The following is a 23576-nucleotide window of genomic DNA, read 5'->3' as shown; positions in this document are numbered from 1 at the left end:
ATCTACATGCTCCCCCTTGGTGACATCATCCGCAGACATGGGGTCAACTTCCATATGTATGTGGATGACACCCAACTCTATCTTTCTGCCTCCACCCTCAACTCCAGGACCACTGCTGTCCTGACAGACTGTCTGTCGGACATCAAGTCCTGGATGAGGGGAAATTTCCTACAGTTGAATGTGAACAAGACTGAGGCCCTCCTGATTGGCTCGCGCCAGCGCCTCTGCACCTCAGGTTCTGTCATCAACCTCCATGTTGCACACTTCAACTCACCAAGCCATCAGGAACCTCGGTGTCTTGTTCGACCCTCAACTATCTTTTCTTCCCCACATCCAAGCCATGATCCGCTCTGCCTTCCCTCACCTCCGTAACATCACCCGACTCTGCCACTACCTCACCCCTCAGGCCACTGAAACTCTTGTTCATGCCTTCATCACCTTCAGGTTCGACTATGCAAATGCCCTGCTTGTCGGCCTTCCCAACTCCTCCCTCTACAGGCTGCAGATAATCCAGAACTCTGCAGCCCGTGTCCTCTCCCGCACCAGACTCCGCGACCCCATCTCCCCCATTCTCGCCCGACTCCATTGGCTCCCTATCCTTCAGAGGATCCAGTTCAAGATCCTGGTCCTCACCTACAAAGCCCTCCATGGCCTCACCCCACCCTATCTCTGCGACCTCCTAACCCCCTACCAACCCACCCGCTCCCTCCGCTCAGCCGGCTCCGGCCTGCTCCACATCCCCGACCCACCATTGGTGGGAGAACCTTCAGCCACTCTGTCCCCAACCTCTGGAATTCCATCCCCCAATCACTCCGCCTCGCCCCCTCCTTAGCCTCCTTTAAGTCCCACTTAGAGACCCTCCTCTTCGACCATGCTATCGGTCACCCCCTTTCCCTCCCTTCCCTTCGCTTTTGAGCGCTTTTAGAGCTCCTAAATGTAGAGGTCCTTTAATATCTCAACTTTATATGAAAGACTTTTACTGCTCTTTCGAAGATTGTCTATTATTTTCAAAATCCGCAGCTTTCTAATTTTCTTGCACTCAATAACTTTATTTAGGGATATCAATTTTTACTAAGAGAAAGATGTATTATTAAATGTTCCCATTCTGAAGCAGGGATTTAGGCAGTTCTGGAGCCTAGGAAGAGTAATACATTTTGAGAACATTGAAAATGGAAATTCCTAACCATGCATTGTCATTTTTTTTGGGGGGGGGAGTCAGCTGGGTGTCTGACACGTGCGGAAACCCATCACCGTGCTTAAGAGTATCCAAATCAAACTGAGATTTCCATGCAACCTTACATATGGAAATCCCAGAGATAGATTGTTGCAATGGAATGCACACGCTCCCTAATTCCGGAAAGCATTGAGTACAGGTTGGCAAGAACCAAGGCTTGGGCATCTCTTGGGCCGCAGAAACTGTCATTCACGCATTCACCATATCTAGGCTCGACTACGCCAACTCCATGGCCTTGCCACTTCATACCTCTGTGACCTGTTAACCCCTTATCAACCTGTCTGCTCCCTCCACTCAGTAGGCTATAGCCTGCTCTACATCCCCCGTCCAGCCCGTCCCACCATTGGGGTTGGGCCTTCAGCCTCTCCGCCCCCACCCTTTGAAACTCCATCCCACATTCCCTTCACCTCGCTCTCTTTCTTGTCTCCTTCAGACCCTCCTCTTCAACTGTGCCTTTTGCCATCCTCCTACTTTCCCTCCCTTCACCCTCCCTTATCCCAACCCCCCTCCACCCCCACCGCTCGGATCCAAATTCCTGACTGTTCAGCGCCTTGGGACATCCTCACGACGTGAAAGACACTGTAAAAATGTAATTTAGTGATGTATTTTGTTTACTTCTAATTGATGTTCATTATACAAAACATTTTAATTTGGTTTTCCTGCAGAGTTTTAGAACTGAATAGTTATGCGATTTCCATGATTCATTTGGAAAATGAATTGTATTTAAGATAAGATACAAACACAAATATAACTTTGACACTACACAAGGGATTTGGGGGATGATGAGCAGTTTCACACAATGCCAGGTATTCAGTATCACAATGCTTATTATTTTTCCTTAAAAGTAAATAAGAAAAATGGAATGAATTTTATTTAAAACCAAGCTAGGCTCCACCAGTTTCATAAACTAATTAATTTATGTACTGCTGTGTTTTCAATGTGTAGCTTCATTCAAATCAAACTTTTGAATAAGCACACAATGCATCAGCCAAAATGGGCATCAACAACATTTACCAGTCTTTTAATTGAATGTGTGAACCTCTAATCTCCAACATTTTACCATTCTACAAAAAATATTTTCTGAGAAACACTGATCAACTTCAGCACAACCACCTTTTTGATTTAGAACCCTTGTAGCATTGTTTATGTAAAGATGTGCAATACATAACAGGAGACATTGGTTCAGTCAACCTTCGCTGCATTGTGCTAGGAAAAATAGGATCTGCGGAACTCAGTGCTGAAGCTGGAACTATCCTGCATCAATTATTCAAGTGTATTTGGACGTATGATTCCTATGAACTTTACAGCATCACCAAAGAACAGACCAGCTTCTCAGTGGGAGCCAGCTTAATCCATAAAGCATGCCCTCAGTACCAGGCAACACTCTTGGAATAAATAATATATAAACACTTCAGCAGATGTTTTTAATCAGCAGCCTCATTCAAATTAAAATATGGTATGATAGGATTACTCAAGGTTGAAGATAATAATAATAATAATAATCTTTGTATTTGATATAGCGTCTTATTACGTCTTCTAGACGACCCAAAGCGTTTCGCAGAATATACTGTAAGACTTATCTTTTGTGGGCATTTACACTTAGTTAACCATGATTAAAATATTTGTTTTAATATTTTATTGATTGTTTTATTTATTAAACTAAAAAAAGTTGCACAAAAAGTGAAAATAGAAAATAAATTCTCCACATTGAAATCAATAAGCATATTTAAGGACATGAATTGGTTTTAAGCCATTTGCACAAAACATGACATTTCATCAATGCTTCATTTGTTAGGTTCATCCAACTTGCCTTCACTTCTCAAAGCACAGGAATATTTGTTACTTAAATTGCCTTTTAAATACTAAAATAATAGTTTGAAAGAAACGCCAGTATCAAATACTTAGAGCAGTATTTCCTTAAAGTTATGATTTATGGATACCTGCTGCACCCATAGATTGATTATCTTGAGAAATGGTAAGTTCTTCAAGTGCTGATGAGGCACTAGGAGCACAGTATGGAGCATATAGAATATGAACGTTACTGAAATTCAATCTACATCTTTGTTGTATTGAAAGAAATGTTGGTGCTGCGTATCATATATTTGTACTTAGTTTTGGTTGAAAGCAACAAAAAATGCTCATTGTACTAGGGCACAATGTCTGATCATGTGGAGAGTGATGGGGACCCTTCACTGCATGCACATTTACTGGCCTTGAAGCAGCATACAAAATGCTCCATGTAAGACAATCACAGGAACCTAAGTCCTGACAAGTAATGCACACATACAGCTGTGATGGCGAAGGACCATGTGCACAGTACAGAACAGTGAACACGTACAGAAGACGAGGTTTTGACCAGCCATTATGGATTCAGGCAATGCAGATACCCCAACTAAACGCAAATTAGTAACAAGGACCTATATCAGGAGAAGTACCAGATTCTCCAATTTTGTGAGACAAATCCTGAAATGAAAAAGAAATCAGTCAAAAGAAAAAAAATCAAATTTGATTTGAAACCACAGACTTTGAAAGGGGGAGATCAGACAGAGTGAATTGTGGGTTTATGCCTGACTTAACATTTTCTTGAAAAGTGATTGATAATTCAGTTACACTGTAGTTCTTTGTAAGAGTTTATATTCTATTAGAACAGTTTTGTGCCATTCATTGACCAATACATGTTTTCTGCACGAGTTACAGTACTGTACAGTTTGTATATGGAAAGGATGGGTTACCATAGCTTTAATAATCATGGGTTAAACATGGTACAGAAACCTTGCCTTAATGTCAGGGCCAGTACAATACTTGTATATATGCTGTGTGTTAGTCATATAAATCTGACTTGAACATAGCATTACTTCGCATAAGTCATATTATATGAATAGTCCCAACTGATACAAATTAGAATATAAAAATCAATTTTAAAATAAGAATTGGAAAAGGAAAGATGGGAACAGAAAACCTTCTGAAACAATTTTATTTTTAAAGTGTTTAGTAGTATGAAATCTTACAATAAAATCTATACTGCTGACATAGTAACATCATTGCTGCAATATTAGTTTCTGTAGCTGTTTCGGTATAATAAGTTGAAAAATGGAAAACAAAATAGATTAGTTTAAAGATAAAACTGCTCTTGATGTATTCACAATAGCTTCAGACCTTTCAAGAGACAAATTACAGATTTTAATTACTAGCATACGTCTCTGTTATAAATCATTCTATTTCATTTAACATTACATCCTATTTAGAACTCCTTTTGTTTCTAAATTCAAAGCTAAATATTGGGTTTATGAGCTGAACTTGTGATCATTGTAATGAAAAAAACACATTTAATTGTTTAAAGGTTCTAGTCTTGACAGTGTTTCACTAAACAGCATGTAGAATAGTTAATTAAAGAAGAAAGGAAAATGATTGCACAATGACTCCAGTTATTATTGATGGCCTTCAAAAAGATCTCCAAACTATAAAGATATCATGTGTGTAGGTATAGAAAGATGATTTTTAATCTGGTTCCTGAAAATACTGAATAGAAACCTAATTAATAGTCTTAAAATAAAGTAAAATGAAACAAGGGATTTTGAGAAAAATAGTTAAGGAGATTAAAGGATTAAATGAAAGTTACCGTTTGAGGGATTCATTGCTGTTCATATGCTATTATATTACTAGAGCTATCAATCAGATTAAACTCAGATGCCATCAACACAAACTCCTATTAAAGTCAACCTATGCCTTGACAATTTGATTTAACTTCACACTAACAATTAGAACTAGGAATAATGTTGTTTCACTTCGTGGATCCAGAGACTTGTGATGTGGAGCCAAATGGGCTTCTGACACTTTTATACTGCACTTGCAGAGTCTCTAGATGCAGAGCCAAACAGCACTCACTTTCATATAACCTCAGTACGTAAAGACTACTCCTGTAGAGCTCCTCATCTTGAGCCATCCTGTTGTACATTGCAAAGATCATTAGGTTAGGGGGTTTCAGTTAGATCACTGAGGGTTTATGGTCTACTTCTGGACCTCCTGCAACCATACCACCCTGGCTGTTCCCTCTGGTCAGTTCCCACTGGTATTCCCCACCTGACATGCCTCGCCATTTCAGCCATTCTGACCCGCTCTCTGGAACTCTATCCTGGAGTGCGTCGGCCTCATTCCCCTACCCCCACCCACACACACTGCTTCCTCAGCTCCCCCCCCCCCCCCCAATCCAGAGTTCGAGCTTCCTTCAGTTGTAAAGCATTTTGAGACATCCTCTTTACAATATATGCTGTGAAGCACTTTGAGACATCCTCCTGTGATGGGTTTTATATCAAATGCAAGTTTTATCATTTTTTGGGTATTTACAGGATTGGTGCAGTAAGCGTATTGGCATAGTCGTGCTTATCTGTATAGTATTTTATAATAATAATAATAATCCTTGCATTTGATATAGCGCTTTTCACGTCGGGAGGACGTCCCAAAGTGCTTCACAGAACACACTGTAAAGTGAATTGACTGTATATTTGTGGGCGAACGCGGCAGCCAATTGCGCACAGCAATGTCCCACAAACAGTCGTAGATTGAAAATGACCAATTTATTATTGTTTTTGGTTTTGGAGGGATTATTATTAGGCTCTGTGTGGAGTAAGGAAACTTGCCCAAGGTTTCGTCCTGTCTGGAATTGAACTCAGGTCTCTCACTTGCAAAGCAAGTGCTCTAACCACTGAGCTACAGGACTCCACAACAAAGACAACAAAGAACAGAGTAGATTGCCACTGTGGGGGTGTGGAGAGAGGGAGAAGTTGGACTGTGAAGGGTGTAAATCTTTGGATTTGGATTGAGTTGTCATTTTTCTCTGCAGAACCTCCAGTTGTGTTCTGAGAGATTTATTGAATTTATAGATGCTGTTTCATGAGTTTCTTTTGGGCTGAAAACGCATGACTTGCTTAACTGCATGCCATATATAATAAGTCTCCAGTTCCTTGGTTACTGGCACAGCTCAGGGCACAGTCTGACCTCATTATTATAAATCTGGGTAAATAGCTAATGTTTCTTAACTGAGCCATTGGTGACTGGAATTACTCGTCAGTTATAGTTATTTGCTAATATTTTTGCAAAGCACGCAGACAGGATAATTATTCTGTAATCATAGCAGTGTGAATGAGAAGCACAACACTTTGAAATGACATTTCAAAGTGATAGGATCAAAGTGATAGGAATGTTATGTATTAATGCTGCTTTATAATCCTGTGTTTTTGTGGCTGGGAAAGAAGGTGCTGTCGTTCCACCATCATTATAGACTTAAAAGTCCTTTGAGTATTCTTCAAAAGGTGACTAATCAGTCTTTAGAATCTCAACTACTGTTCAGTTCTGTTTCTTCTTCTTGTACCACAGTTGCTTTTGATCAGAGCAGAAGAGTGGGACTTATAGTTTGAGTTTATATACACACACACGCACATATATTATATATATATCTATATATATCAACAGCAACTTGCACTTATATAGCACCCTCCACATAGGGTAGCATCTCAGAGTGCGCTATATGTCATATATATATATATACATATAAATCGTATATATCTATATTGAATGCACCTTCCTTGCCTCTTTCAAGGCATGCCTCAAGACTCTTCTCTTCGACCATGCCTTCAGCCACCCTCTCTGCCCTCCACCCTCGCTGACCCCACTCCCACCCCGCCCGCCCGGGGTCCTAATCCCTGACTGTTCAGCGCCTTGGGATATCTACGCGACGTGAAAGATGCTTTAACAATGTAATTTTGCATTGTATTGCATATCTATATCATGTATATCCATATAGGGCCTGATTATAGGGATCCCTCTGGAAAGTGGCTTGGTACAAATGACCAGCTGAGACATAAGGTCCACAAAATAAATTTGTCTACTGATACTTAACTGTCGTAAATGAAAAATGAACATGAGGTTCTGTGTGGCATCTCAAACATAAACCAGAATAAATCAACATTTTCAGGAGAGAATGGGGGCAGGGAGAAGAAAATCAATATCATATATACAGAAGTTGTTCTGTCAATGCACAAAACATTCATCATTGTCCAAGATGCGTAACCATTATTAGTTAACCATAGCGTTACATTTTTCACTTGAATAAACAAATTTATGGTTTTCTCTTGCAAATTTTAGTAAAAAGAAATTTTAGTCAGAATCCAGTTGCTACTTGAAGTAGAAATATATTCCTCCACTTTAATGCTGCCTGTCTTGCAGTATTATGATATTTATTGAAATGTACCAAATCCAGTACCATGTTTATTCTTGTTGTTCAGTAGATTTCCTGTATTTCACCAGTAACCAAACTTGAGATTAGGTAAATCTGGTCACTACAAAGAACTCTGATTTCCCCCAATATAATCATGACTAGATTACTTGAGTTCCATATCACAGGCATTGAAACATTTCTTTCCATAAGTCTTGTGTCCCAGAAGATTTATTCAAAACACTCATCTTGTATCTCACTCCCAGCAATGTTCAGTCTTTGAGTAATTTCCGACATCTCATGGCACTCAAGTATCTAAAGAAGCGCCTTAAGAAGTGCAACATGGCTAACTTCTTATATGTTATTGAAGTGGCTTGGCTGAAGGATGAGCTTGCTACCAGTTGCAGTGATCTTAAGGATGAATAAGATTTGTTTTCAACCTTTAGGGCTTCCATCCTCCTGAAGAACTACAGTTTCAAAGTATATGCTGTTAGTACACTTTCAGCATGACATTTGTCCCCAATCTTTTGGGAAAAGGTGTTTTGAGAACCGGCTGCGCGGGTTTCCCTCGGAGCAGCAAGTCTCCCTTCCTTCCCCTACAGTCTCCACAAAAGCCTGCCCTTCAGTATATTGCACTGAATCGATGAGAATGTGCCTTTCTCGCCTGTTCCTCGTGTTGCGCAGTCTTCCGTAGTACAACTACTGTTGCTGTGTGGGAGGGGGGCGGAGGGAACCCAATAACAAATGCAATGATTATATTTAATAACCCGTTTGAAAAACTAAAATAGGAGTTTTACTGCATGTTGTAATAGCCAGCTTGACCCTGTTTTTTTCCTGAAACACTTGAGGTCTCAGAATACCTACTCAGCATGTTAAACTTGGCTCTGTGGGAATGAACTTAGTTTATCATCTACTTGGTAATATTTTAGTTAAGGAATATCTCTGGCCTCAAGACTTGGAGTGAGCTTTACACAATTAATAGATTTTTTACTTTTGGTGGCAATTTATTCCCTTATCCATTCCACAGCAGGGATTAAATGGAGCTTGGCGAGCACTGGGGTGATGGGGTGATGACCCTACTGAGACCCTAATCCAGACTTTCAACACCTCCCGTCTCGATTTCTCCATTGCACTCTTCGGTGGTCTCCCCAGCTCTACCATTCACAAAGTCTAACTAATTCAGAACTCTCCATCCCCATCAGACCAGTCCTCGACAAGCTCCATTTATAATAATAGTATAATAATAATAATAACAATAATCCTTGCATTTTGATATAGCGCTTTTCACATCTTCTCGCCGTCTCAAAGCTCTTCACATAGACTGTAAAGTGAATTGACCGTATATTTGTGGGCGAATATTTACTCCCTGTTACAGAATAGATCGATTTCAACATCCTCAATACGCCTACAAATCAGTTTGTGCCCTAACACCTTCCTAACTCTCCAACCTCCTCACACCCACCCCTACCCTCAGCCAGCTTGGATCTTCTGTGCACCCCTAATTTCTCAGCTCCACAACCACAACATTACATTTATAGAGCGTCTTTCACGTTGGGAGGACGTCCCAAGTTGCTGGATAGTCGAGGGTCAGGACCCAAACATGGCAGAGGGGTGGGGTAGGGAAGGTAGAGAGGTGGGACGGCGACTGAAGGCACAATCCAAGAGGAGGGTCTTGAGAGACCCGGCCTTGAAGGAGGCAAGGGAGGAAATGAGGCGAAGGGACTGTGGGATGGAGTTTCCAGAGCGTGGGGGCAGAGAGGCTGAAAGCCCGGCCACTGATAATAGGGCGGGTCGGGCAGGAGACATGGAGCAGGCCGGAGCCCGCTGAACGGAGGAAGCGGGCAGGTTGATAGGGAGTCAGCAGGTCAGAGAGGTAGGAGGGGACAAGGCCATGGAGGGAGTTCCCGTAATCGAGCCTTGATGTGATGAATGCGTGGGTGAGGGTTTCGCCAGCCTGAGAGGTGAGGCAGTGGCGGAGTCTGGCAAGTTTGCGGAGGTGGTGGTAGGCAGTGTCGGTCATGGCCCGGATGTGGGGGAGAAAGGACAGTTTAGGGTCAAACAAGATACTCAGGTTCCTGACTGGCTTAGTGAGGTTGAGTGTGCAGCCGTGGAGGCTGATGCTGCCAGCGCCCGAGGTGTGGAGGCGCTGGTGTGAGCTAATCAGGAGGGCCTCGGTCCTGCTGACGTTGAGTTGGATAAAGTTGTCCCTCGTCCAGAACTTGATGTCAGACAGGCAGTCGGTCAGGACGCCAGTAGTGTTGGAGTTGAGGGTGGAGGCAGAGAGATAGAGTTGGGTGTCATCCGCATACATGTGGAAATTTACCCCATGTCTGCGGATGATGTCACCAAGGGGGAGCATGTAGAGGGTGAAGAGGAGTGGACTGAGGACAGAGCCCTGAGGAACGCTGCACGAGACGGTGCGGGGGCTCGAGGAGAAGCCTTTTGCAGAGACGAAGTTTTGACCTGCCCGGGAATCAAACCCGGATCCTCTCGCTCGATTGGTGGATGACTTATCCGAGGGTAATAACCGCTTCATAAAAAAAACTGATAATAATTTGGTCACTCAATACACAACAGTTTGTGGGACAATGCTGTGCACAATTGGCTGCCGCATTTTACCCACAAAATATACAGTCAATTCACTTTACAGTATATTCTGTGAAGCGCTTTGAGACATCTCAAAGACATAAGGCACTATGACAAATGCAAAGATTATTATGTTATTATTATCTGTGTTCAAGTTGAACCTGAAGATTTTCCTCCTCAGCTGTGCCTACAAAGGTTGTGGTAATACTTATATTTGTGTTTTTACTGTGAATAATTGATTGCACAAGTAGTATTTGGTGAATGGAGGTCAACCAATGTAATACAGATTAACAGTAGAAAAGTTGCTCTGCAACAAATTCAGTGTATTAAAGCAGGGGTTCTCACAGAGTACTTCTAAGGATCATAGGGGGTATGCAGGACATGCTCAGTTAGTGTCTGGCTATGGCATGTGGCATGTGGGGAGGGAGTAGAGTGTTGTGATGCAGGCAGCGTGCTAGTGCTGGTCGAGTGCAGCGCGGGACTAGACACTGTACAACACCTTCTCAAGCTTCACAAACCTAACATTGTTTATCTATAATAACCTACCAGTCCCATTTGGTCTCGTAAGATTTGGCGTTGCAACTGACCAGCAATTCATTCAGCCAGACAAATTACCCTGATCACTATTTTTTTATGGAAATATTATTCCGCTCCACAAAAAACATTTCCGAAAAGATTCCAAAATACTGTCTTTTGGTTCCAAAGACTTGTAATTAATAGTTTTCAGCCTTACTGATTGGCATTCTGTCTTAGGATAAACCAGCAGTTGATCAGATTCAAACTGTTGATATATATAACAAATAAAGGGAGAAAAAATAATTTGTTAATCAGATTATTCTGTGTTTTGTTGCAACTGTGGTACCATTCAATAGAGTGCAAATTGTAAATTGTAAACTTGAGCAGCAACCTTCAGACAGAAGATGTACAGTTTTTTTTTAAAAAAGGGGTTGAAAACCACTGCATTTGAAAATGATTTAAATGTATTTCAGGTTAGTAATGTATCTGGATCTAGAAGGGCAATGGACTAGAGCCTGCTCTAATTTTCACTCTAGTATTTGATCTGCATGAACTTAGTATCTGAATGTTCAAAATTCAAATGACCCACATGAAATGTTACTGCAGCACCAAGCTATGTTGTCAATAATTGAATTCAAATAAAAATTACAGTAGGTTGCAGTTATCTGGGCATTTTGGGACTGGATTTTCGTAACTCGAAAGAGATGATGTATGTGTGCACAACATGAAGTAAAGAAAAGCAATTTTTTAAAAAGAAAACTGCAAAACAAAATGCTTTCAGATGTAGTAAATAGCCAACATTACCAAATAAACAAAATGGAAAACACTAAAAGTACAATACTGTATGTATATTACTCCAAAAGGCTAGGGGGGAAACGCTCCTTGTGACACAGAATTGTAGCCAAAACAATGAAGTGTCTGTAACTGAATTTGTAATGAAAAGACTTCAAGCTGTATTTGCACAAAAATTAATGGTAGTTCTTATAAGTTAACAAAGATACTCATTCTCCTTGCATTGGGTTTGCAAGCCTTGCTATCAATACAGATGATGTACTATGGTGACACTCTGTCTATGGAACTTGGGGAGGGTAATGATATCACAAGTTCTTCAAAATGATTTCACAGCCAGGTTTGCGAACCCAAAAAGGCACACTGTAAAAAGTGTGCCTTTTAAAGATAATAATATTTGTGTTTGGTGAATATTGAAATTCAGATTTGAAGTTCTACAACAGAAATTATAATCCCTGTATTTGATATAGTGCCGTTCACATGGGAAGACTGTCAAATCGCTTCACGGGATTTACTGTAGCTATCATTTTGTAGGTGGGAATGGCAATAAGTTTGCACAGCCGTGTCCCACTAAGAGCCATCGGGTGAACGTCCAATATTATTATTGGGGGATTGTTGGCCGGGACAATGGGAGAAACTCCCTTGTCTTTTCAAATAGTGCCGTGGGATCTTTAACTTCCACCTGAAGAGGCAGATTGGACCTCAGGTTAACATCTTGTCTGAAGGGCAATACCTCCAACAATGCAGCTCAACTCTCAGCACTGCATTGGAATGTCAGCCTGGACACCTGGACTGTGAGTTCAAGTCCGATGTAGGATTTAAACCCACAACTGTACTGACACACAATTGGTCTTTTTTTCCCCTCCCAATTTTGTGAAAGCTGTGACGTTTTTTAAAAAAAACTTTGAATAAGCAAAGCTAAGTAAATGGTTAATTTAGCATCAGAGACCAATTGCTTCCAGCTATATGTGCACAAAAAGTTGGAGGACTATTGTGCTGCTTCTGGGAGTGATTTCACTTTGTGGAAAAAACATTCAGCGATGGAATTCTGTAAAACATTGAGGAACCTCAATTAGTTTTTTTTTAAGGTCATTTGCAATTAAAGTTTTGCTAGTTGATTATTTGTTTCAGTATTCTACTTTGAGTAGATCCTTTGGTATGATTATGTTTCTGATCTAGGAGTCCTGTAACTTGAGCAGCTCGTCTTCTGGTTATAATTGTTCTGATCTAAGTTGTTTTCTGCTGTTTCTCCTGCAGCTGAACTGGATGGAGAACATACACAGAAGGTGCTAGATATGGAGAACACACAGCAGCTGAAGCTGAAAGAGCGGCAGAAATTTTTCGAAGAAGCTTTTCAGCAAGATCTGGAGCAATACTTGTCCACAGGATACTTGCAGATAGCACAGAGACGAGGCAAGGCTTACATTCATTTACTATTGCTCCTTTGTCATAATATATTGCAGATCAAGAAGGTTTGTTTACTTGTCTATAGTTATCAAAGGAGACATTTTGCTTGCTCATGCACCTGAACATTTCTTTCCTTTTAAAACAACTGCCGCACTTTGTGGATCAGGGGTGTTGGACTTCTTTTGCTTTTAGAGTAAGTGGATAAGCATGACCTGCTGGACCTTGTATGCTGGTATCCAATGTAAGGAAAAACCTGCTGCTGGTAGCACTTATGATGAATATGTCCACCGTTGATGTGAAAATTGCAGCTGCCGATATCACTTGTGAAAATAGCTACCACTTCCTGCTTGCTGCACATGTGCACAGCATAAAGTCAAACCAACATCTGCTCTCGTGGGTCCACAGGACTCTTGCATACTCTCTCTGTTCAACTTACTCACTCGCTCAATTACACTCTTTTGCTCTTTTCTTTCTTTTCTCCCCCTCTCTCTCTGTGCCCCACTCTCTCTTACTTTGAACTATGAGTAACAATTACAACAACAACAAGATTCCATTTATAGAGTGCCTTTCACGTCGGGAGGACGTCCCAAGGTGCTGGACAGTTGGGTCAGGACCCGAGCAGGGGGTAAATGGTCAGGGTGAGGGAAGGGAGGGAGCGAGGAAGGGGTAGAGAGTCGAGAGGGGAGCTGAAGGCACGGTTGAAGAGAAAGGTCTTGAGACCGGCCTTGAAGGAGGAAAGGGAGGAGGCGGCGAAGGCACTGGGGGTAGAGTTCCAGAGCCTCGGGGCTGAGAGGCTGAAGGCCCGGCCACCGATGGTAGGGCGGTTGGGGCAGGGGATGTGGAGCAGACCGGAGCCAGAGGAACGGAGGGTACGGGCAGGTAGGTAGGGGGATAGTAGGTCAGAGAGATCAAAGAGAATTAGACAAGCTAGGGCTCTTCAGTCTTGATAGAAGACAACTCAGAGGGGAGGGGACCTCATTGAGGTGTACAAAATTTTAAATGGTATTGAAAAGGTAAACCCAGATCATTATTTTAGGATGTATCACAACTCTCTGTACCACCTTTCTCTCTCTCTACCTTTTTCACTAGCTGACTGTTCTCTTTCTCTGTGCCCCTCTCGGGCGGTAACTCTCTCTGGATGATTTAGAACTTGTGAAGAGAAGAGTATTGGAAATGTGATTCTGGAGATGAAAAGGCATAGCTGAGGGTTTTAGCTGGAGCAGGAGGTGTGATGGTGATGTAGGCCTTTTATAAGTTGCTTTGTGAGTGTGTAGACCAGTTCTTTACAAGTTAAACATTGGCTCTGATTTAATAATCCTTGCATTTAATTATAGCGCTTTTCAGGTCTTCTCGACGTCTCAAAGCGCTTCACAGAATAGACTGTAAAGTGAATTGACAGTATATTTGTTGTCGAAACTCAGCAGCCAATTGCGCACAGAAGTGTCCCACAAACAGTCGTGGATTGAAAATGACCAATTTATTATTGTTTTGTTTTGGAGGGATTATTATTAGGCGTGTGGAGTAAGGAAACTTGCCCAAGGTTTTGCTCTGCCTGGAATTGAACCCAGGTGTCTCGCTTGCAAGGCGAGTGCTCTAACCACTGAGCTACAGGACTCCTCCTCTAATTCTAACAAAAGGTCACTGACCTGAAACGTCAACTCATTTTCCTCTCTTCATGGATGCTGCCTGACCTGTTGCATGTTCCCAGCGACTTCTGTGTTTATATTAGCTCTGATTTAATATTCTATCCCCCTAATTATAAAACCTACAAATGTAGGTTGCATGCATATGTGAAACTCTGTCTGATTTGGATACTCATGGTAATCAGTTTCCACATGTGACCTGGCTAACCAAAAAAAACTGCGCTATGAAACTTGATGGGTCAAATGGCCTCCTCCTGTGCTGTAAATTTCTCCGACTAGACAGACAAAACTCCAAAGGTCTAAAGCAAACTTGGTCAGAGCACAGATTTTATCCAGGACACATGCGACATACCACCTACACATTGATGGGTTTTATAAGTAGGCACATAGAATATAATACCAAAGAGGTAATGCTTAACTTGTGTAAATCATTAGTCAGACTGTAGTTAGAGTATTGTATTCAGTTGTGCCCGGCCCGAGAGAGGGTACAGACGAGATTTATAGTTTGATACCACAAATGAGTGGTTTGACCTATAAATAGAGTCTGGAATATGAGCGGTGACAGAGAGAGAGAATGGGATAGAAACGAGCAGGAAACAGAGTGCAAGAGTGTCAAGGAGAGAGGAACTCCTCAGGTTACATTCTCACCTGAGTCCATCAAACCCACCCTCGCCTGTCTGTCTCATCCAGTTCCACTGGCTCCCCATCCTCCAGTGGTTCGACCATCAAGATCCTCATATTCAAATAGCACTGCCACACCCACATTTGTACAATCTCTTGCAATCGTACTCCCCTTCCATGCCCTCTGCTCACCAACTCTGCTTACTTCATGCCTCCCACCTACTGCCCTGACCATTGACAGGTCAGCTTTCAGCCACCTTGTCCCTTCCTCTTGAAAGGATTCCTGTTCCTGATTTCCGTCAATTGACCCCTAATGGAAAATGCATGTGTTAATAGTGTGCATAGGATTAAGCATAGCAGTGATGCTCCCATTGGTTTAATAGCCTTTCATTACTTATTCATTACCTGAAGAATGAACATTTGTGTGAGGTTCCAGGATACTGATGGGAATTGTGGTACTGTACTCCAGCAAGTTGGCATTTTCAGGAGAGATTTCTCAATATTAACAGTAGAAGGATAAAAAATTTACATTCCCTTCCAATCCCCAGGTTGAAATACAATATTTTCATGATACTTTGTGATTACATAGTAATAATCCTTACATTTTATATAGTAGCTTCCATGTCAGGTGGACGTGCCAAAGAGCTTCACAGGATGTAAACTGTTGTGTTTTATGGGCGAACGTGAGGAATTCTGTAAGGTCTGATGGCAATTTTAAAATATTACAATTTCTGACTACTATAAACGCAATAATCAATTTCTGCCAGGAGGAAACTAATTGAATAGATCATGATTAGATCTTCCTTTTGCATTTTCAATGTTTGTTACACATCTTCAGTGTAGGGATTGAATGCTAATGAAATGTAAAGATAATGACAAGTTCTTGCAGACTGAAATATTCCAGGGAATCCCATTAGTATTCCTTTGAAACAGAGTTTTAAAGAATTCCCATTAAGGTAACACTCCACTATAAGGCCATCGAGTCGCTTTACAATTCAGAATTCATCTGAAAGGGAGCTTTGTATCCAATTTATAACTATTGCTATCATTAGCTTCTGCCATCATTTTTAATTTAAATCTCCTGATATTGTGCCCTTCTGAATTACATTGTAACTTCAGAATATAAACCTGAGCTTCATTGCAGGATTATATCAATACACTTGATAATCTTTTCCCCAGAGAGGTGGCAGTGTTTGGAGATTAAGTTAATATATCTTATACAACAAAAAACAGAATTTCATACAACTTGTATATACCTGAAATAAAATAATTATAGTATAAACTTGTTTGATCTATTTTGAGAAAAGCATTTTGGGCATGTGCAGAAATGCCTATACATGGGAACCAAGGACCAATAGAAGGAGAACAAAAGGAATCTAGATCAGTTTAAAAACCTGTAATCAAATGTTTTACTATAAATCAATATATGTATTCATTTTTTTTGAACAGGAATAGGCCATTCGACCCATCGAGCCTGTCCCACCACTTTCCGAAATCATGGGCAATCTGCGACTTAATTACACCCCTCTCTCCATATCCCTTGATACAGTTGTCTATCAAATATTTATTTGTATGTCTTTCAATTCTTCAGTTGACTCTGTCTCAGCTGCCCTCTGCGTGAAAAAATCCTTATTTCACTTTTAAAAGGTTTAGCTTCAAGTTTCAGACTATAGCCTCTAGTCCTCAATTGTCTCACCAAAGGAAACAGCTGCTCACTATTCAGCCTGTCAAACCCTTTATAATTTTATACATAGTATATGAATGTTTTAGTGCACATGATACATGGATGATAATAGAATATTATGGAATCCAAATGCAGTTTTAGTTGTTAGCAGGAGAAATGAAGGATGCAGCAAAAGATTAGTAGAATTTAGATTGGTTGAATAGACGTATGGCAAATTAAATTTAACACTGGTGAATGTCAAGCATTTCGCATCAGCAGAAAAAGTGTGGATATGAGTAATAAAAGCAGAAAGAAGAACTTGAGTGAAGAGACTTATAAAGGGGTCTTGTGATTCTAGGGCTGGGTATCTACCAAGAGGGGCATGCTGCTGCTGCTTAAGCTCTGCACTTCTAACTAATGAATCATGTGTGCATGGGGATGTATTGCTGAGCTGTGAACTAGAGGATGGTGGAAATGCTCGCATGCATTTCATGCTGAGTTGTCCTGCTCAGCAGGAAACTCTCAGAGAATTTCTGGTACCTGCTATCCACCTTGTGAGGGATCAAACCTATGTTTGTCAGATGTCAAATGACAAACTCATGAATATCCTGGGAGTGGGGTGGGTAAACAGAGTTTCATCAGTGCTGAGCTGACAGAGGAAATATGTTTTGGTAATAGAATGTCAGAAACAAGCCAACCCTCTGTGGTGGTCTCAGTTGTCCGGTTCCCGAGCCAGGTGGTCCCAGTACTTCCAACACACAACTGTTGACAGACCAGTCAGCAGGGCTTGAAGGGGAAGACTGGGGCAGGTATTCTTCCCATTTGGCTCCTGTTAACCCTGCAAACTAAATCTCCAATTGGTAGGGTGGTCCAAGCTGGACAAACAACAGAAATTTTGCCAGCAGTGTTCTCAGTGCAGTATTAACTGGTTGAACTACACATATCCATCCACTGCTTTTCTCACCTCAATAAAATTTTAAAGCACAAAATGTTTACACTTGGAAGCATCAATTGCAAAAAAAGGGGGTATCAGGTGACTGCTCGCCATTTAATGATCTGGGGCTGAAAAACTCCTGAAACATCAATTATTTCCTCCAGAGAATACAGCCAAGAATAAACACGTAAAGCAGGCTTGTTCACTGTTTTATCATATATATTTATTTAAGTCTGGATTACATGAAAATGGCTTGGGAATTATGCATAGCATGGAAGCACATGATAGATCTGATTTGTTGTAACGTTCTTTTGAAACATTTGAATTTTTATTAATTTTCTAATATTTATGATGTAAGAAAGGATTCAAAGATATTGCACAACTCGTTGAGTATTATTGCAGTTCCCTGGTGGATTTCCAAATTCTTTGGTGGGAGTGATTTGAAAATGTGCAGTCAGGTTTTCCATTGATTACTAAATCACAGTGGAATTGGAAGATTAAACAACTTGCATTTGTATAGCGACCTCCGCGTGGGATAGTGTCTCGGAGCGCTTAAACGTTTTGTTGAAACAGTTTGTGTATATGAGGAAGCAAAGATGTTGTGGAGTTTGTTTTACCTTCAAATGGGTCCATAAGAGTTCTGGTGAATATGTGCAGTGCTGTTTCTGGAAGGAGATGTGTCCTGAGACCCATTGTTTTTCTTCAGAGGTTGGTTGTGTAATCTAACCCAGGTATGGAGGACAGTACAAACTTTTACTTTGAAGTAGGAAAAGTCCCACGTTTTATTAAGTCTGTAAAGTGAAACTTAAGTCTATACAATGTAATAAGAAATCTTGTTAAAAAAGAGAATTGAGACAAATAGGAAATGTCCATTTGTAACCCACCAACACATGGAAATTCTTGTGTCTGCAATGGAATGCGCAATCTCTGCCTGGAGGCATCATCCCGCTTACATAATTCTGGAGAATATTGGGTGCAACTTGGCAAGAGCTTGCTTCTCCGTCCTCCATCATTGCAAATTATACTGATTGGAATAAATGCATTATTTGCCAAAGTACTTTTCTTTTGTTTTTTGATATGTAACTTGTTCATTTCTTGGAGCCAGTTCATTTCCACGAAGTCGCTGCTTACCTTCTCTCTGCCACCCCCCGACCCCCGGAAGATAGCCATGAAGTTAGTCATTTGACATACTGCAAGTATAGGTATGGGTGCTCACTTGATGGCTGGCAGGTACCAGGAACTGCTTAGGAGCATTATCACCATCTTTAAGCCCACGGCTTGGACAGCATTGTTACCCAATGAATGAGGGTTCCACCAGTTAGAGATGCAGAGCTTGATCGGGGCTATTTGTCTCTGTATACCAATCAAGGTGGATTCCAAGCCCTCATATGAACGTGTATTCACAAACTCAGATTCCAGGTAATACCTTCCAGCATTTTAGTTACACAGGAGCTCAGGACTGGCTCCTGGCTTTGCTCTGCTAATGCAGCTAAACTGCTCATCTGATGTGTGAAGGGTTTGTGTGCCAGTACATGTTCAATTTGTGTTTAAAAGAAAAGGTAAGGCAAACTTGTGCCATTTAATTTAAATATTGAATACTAATGTGCACTTTATATAATATAAATTTACATCTATATAGCAGCTTTCATATTGGAAGGACATGAAATCTAGCTGCAGGACAAGTCTGGTGATACAAAAACAAAATAATTTTGCTCACTTTCTTCTCCTTCTCCTTCCCCCATCCTTAATTGTTAAGGAATGCAAATTATACTGATTGGAATAAATGTTGAAGTAGTTATCATTTGTTTTTTGATGTCTATCTTGTTCATTTCTGTTTCTAGAACCCATCGGAAGCATGTCCTCTATGGAGGTAAATGTGGACATGCTGGAACAGATGGACCTGATGGACATGTCTGACCAAGAAGCACTAGATGTATTTCTTAACTCAGAAGACAACAGTGAAATCTCACCAGTATTAGGTAAATTATTCTTTCTTACCACTTGGTGGCAGCATAGCAACATCAATTAAAAATTGTGCTGAAGTAAAATAGAAATTACAGTAAACCCTGGTTTCTCGGTATCCAGAATTTGAACCTGGTAAGACGAGGCTTTAAACCCCCAATTTTTAAAAAAAAACAAGTGCCAACGATTTGTGCCGGCAGGACTCTACACACGGGCCTTTGGAAATTGTTTTTAAAATGTATTCCATAAATCCAGAAATATTCAATCCAGAAAAAAACTGAAAACACAATTCCGATCGAACATGAACTTACCCAGACTTGTGCGAATGTTTGAGGGGCTGCTTCTTCGCGGTCCAGCGGGCCATTTCCGGCCCGCTGGACCGCGGGCCACAGGTTGGTTGCCACCGGTAGATGGGAATAATATACTTGTATTGTAAAATCAGCAATTTTTCTTGAATTGGCAACGAAAGCAGTTGAGTGCATATTTATATGTGCCAGACACTATGTCAATAAATCTTAATTGTAGTTGTCTGGAATTTTGATTCTAAATGCATTATAATTGTTTCAGTATTGTTTAAATAAAACTCACAAAATTGTTTACATAGAAAATAACATACCTACATGTGATTATAAATCAGTAATCTCTTTGAAGGAGATTATTGTAGACTTGAGTAAAAAAATTCAAGCAGTTTGTCAGTCGTTTGAACCCTGAGATGAGATTACTCCCTCCAGATAACTCTTTTTTAATATAAGTGTCACTTTGACTCTGTTGGTAGCACTTTTGTCTCTGGATCAGAAGATTGTAGTTGTGATTTAAACTCGCAATCTAGGCTAACCTTTCAGTGCAGTTCTGGAGGTGTCTTTCAGATGAAATGTTATATCGAGGTCTCATCTCCCTTTTCTGGTGGTTCAGATAGATATTAAAGATCCAAATGCATTATTTCAGAGACCAAGAATAGTTGTAGAAACTAAAGCCAAATCTTCATCTTTTCAAGACCATTCAAACACTATTTTGTAAATACTAGTTACCCAAAAGCCACTTGAAAGGTGGCTCAAGGCTCCCTTAGTTGGCAGGCGGAATTGTCTATGATCTAGGAATCATCAGTACAAATATAACTTTTTTTCAAAGTGAACTTAATTATGATTTCCAACACACGAATGATCATCCAAGGATTTTTCTATCTTAAGTATTTTTTTTCTGGGGGGAAGGATGTGCTTTAACATTTCTGTTAGTATTGTAATGGGTTACAGAAGAAATTGATGCGTCTGATTTCCTAATGAATAACTGTTGTTGGCATAATATTTGAACTTTAGATTTAGTCCAACACTTCTCTCCATCCGCTCCCCCTGCTCAGCAGGCTCTGGCCTGCTCCAGGTCCCCCTCCTGCCCCCCCATCATCAGGGGTTGGGCCTTCAGCCTCTCCGTCCACACCCTTTGGAACTCCATTCCCTTTGCCTCGCGCTCTCCCTTGCCTTCTTCAGGGCACGTATCGAGACTCCTCTTGGATCGTGCCTTCGGCCACACTCCTTGCCCATGTTTGGATCCAGATCCCTGACTGTCCAGCGCCTTGGGACATCCTCCCCACATGAAAGGCTCTATACGAATGTAATTCTGAATTGTATTGTATTTGGTCATTGGTGGCAACTTGCGTTTGCCTGAGGCAGCACAATATATGTATTACCTAAATGACTAGAGGTCAGAACTTGTTCTAGGAAATATGGGAAATTGGTGTGCAGGTCATAGAACAAGTGATCAGGAAAAGATTTGAGTTTGATAGATTTTTTAAAAGGCAACAAAGTTGCCGGAGAGAATGAACGGTCAAGACCTGTAGGCTGATGTAATTGGTACTCTGGTATTCTTGTTGTGGATAAATAATTGTCACCACTTATATAAAATTCACTTTTTACGATAATTATAACTCACATCAACATCACAATATTACATAATAGTAATGCACAATACATGCACAATTATGTAATAGGATACACCAGTTGGAAATGCAATGTTGTAATGTACAATTATGCCCCATATGATACTTATTTTTAATACTCCAGTTCTAAAATAGTTTCTACTTTCTTAGTTGTTGAAGCCTCAGGTTTCCTGACCTTCCCTGGAGCCTGGCTCTGGAGTCTGTCTGTCTGTGTTCTAAAATGGAGCAATTTTAAGCTATTAAATGTGAATCAAAAAAGCAGTGGTCTGGAAAAAAACGTGCTTCCAAAAAATAATAAAACTGACAAATGTTGCTGTCATATGAATTACATTGCATGATTGTGCATCATAAACATCTTCTGAGTTCTCCATGAAAGGATTTCCAGATCTCTGCTGCATTTCTGTTGTGAGAAATCTTTATTACAAGAGTAGTGTTATGAATGTGTTTATTTTTGAGGAACTAAGCTTATTTTGATTTCCATATACTCCTGATGTTGTTAGCAAACTTTGCTAGGAAATGTAAAAACTTTGTTCCCCCCGGGTTAAGAATAAATACACTATATCAGGACTTAGTTTTTTTTTTAAAAAGTGACTTATGAAACAACAACTTGTAAGTACAAGTTATATAAGTTATATAGCGCCCTCCACACAGAGTAGCACCTCAGAGCGCTTTACAGTGGCGGAACCTGACTCCGAGCTGGGATGGGGGAGGTGGCCATAAGCATGGTCGAAGAGGAAAGTTTTCAGGCAGGACTTGAAAAAGGGGAGAGAAGGGATAAGGTGGAGGGATTGAGGGAGTGTTCCAGGATTTGGGGGCGTAGTAGCTGAAAGCATGAGGCTCCGATGGTGGGGCAGATGGTGTGTAGGTGTTGGGTGGTGGAATGGGGAGTGAGGAGGTCAGAGAGTTAGGGAGGTGCCAGAGAGTGAAGGGATTTGAACACGAGTGTGAGGATCTTGAAATTGATCTGTTCGGTGATGGGGAGTTAGTGGAGCCCGGCCAGAACTGGTGAGATGTGGTACGGAGTTTGGTCTGGCTCAGTGTGCAGGCAGCAGAGTTCTGAATCAGCTGGATCTTTGCAGGCAACTAATCTTTGCTAGCATCACCAAGAAACATTCATATTTGATATAGTGCTTATCATGGTGTTGAAACATCTCAAATAACTTCACAGGATTTTAATGTAAAGTGTGGTGACTGTATTTGTAGGTGAGATACCAATGAGGTGAATGACGAACTAATCTCTTGATAAATTCTTGAGTTGCTGGGCTTGACCATCGGTCTTCAAAACAGTTATTTGCAAAAGACAAAGCAGAAAAAAGCTCAGTCTTTCATAAATTTGCAGTGCAGATTTTTCAAACTCTACAGCTTGGCTCTCACTCACTCAGCTTTCCCTTAACTCCATATTATTGCCTATTCCCTCAACTTCCGTCCTCCCACAAACTAACTCTAACCCTTTGCTTGCCTCCTCCACAGCTCCCCTTCCACCCCAGTTCAGATTCTTAGTCAGAAGCGCTTTGAAATGTCCCCCACCCAACGTAAAAGGCACTGTATATGTAAATTGATTTTTTCCCCTGGTCTCTGTAGAGCAATCTGATTATAGCAAGTCATGTGACAGTCTCTTAGTAGCTTTCATGAGGCAAGATATTACACCTAACTGTATTTAAACCTACAAATTCAAACCCACTCCCTTGAACTCCCTAAATCTCATCACACAAAGATGACACTTCCTTATTAAATGTAATAACTTCTCTGTGATTTTCTCCATAGAGGCCATTAACACCTAAGCAGAGAATCACAGTTTTGAGGTTCTTCATCAAAATATCAATCAGGGACATCGTACCTGTCTCTGAAACCTGTTTTCCTGCACAGCCACAAGTTTTGAATTTTTCAAACTCGTGATTATTCTTCATGAGAAACACTTTACAACAAAGTGAATGTTTAGCTCACCCTATGTAGGATTAGATTTGTTTCTGGATTGAAATTCAACTTTATTCAAGGTTTGTCTTATTTAGCTGTCCTTAAAAGGTACACTTTGGTAATTGTATTACTTAGCATAAAAGGCCCAGTGATTCTTGATAACCGA

At 40.8% G+C, this 23576-nt stretch overlaps 1 protein-coding gene across 1 annotated transcript in view; it reads left to right on the top strand.

Annotated features, from left to right (window-relative positions):
- dtnbp1a (dystrobrevin binding protein 1a) overlaps positions 1-23576 on the top strand; it is an 87399-nt gene that overhangs the window by 62665 nt on the left and 1158 nt on the right. The window contains exons 6-7 of the mRNA XM_042346462.1: positions 12594-12749; positions 19446-19583. Coding sequence (XP_042202396.1) covers positions 12594-12749; positions 19446-19583 — 294 coding nt within the window. The remainder of the gene's footprint in view (positions 1-12593; positions 12750-19445; positions 19584-23576) is intronic.

The sequence above is a fragment of the Callorhinchus milii genome, unplaced genomic scaffold, assembly GCF_018977255.1.
Source record: "Callorhinchus milii isolate IMCB2004 unplaced genomic scaffold, IMCB_Cmil_1.0 Scaffold2, whole genome shotgun sequence".
Taxonomy (NCBI): Eukaryota; Metazoa; Chordata; class Chondrichthyes; order Chimaeriformes; family Callorhinchidae; genus Callorhinchus; species Callorhinchus milii.
The sequence above is the reverse complement of the archived record's forward strand: the minus strand, read 5'-3'. Positions and strand labels throughout refer to the sequence as shown.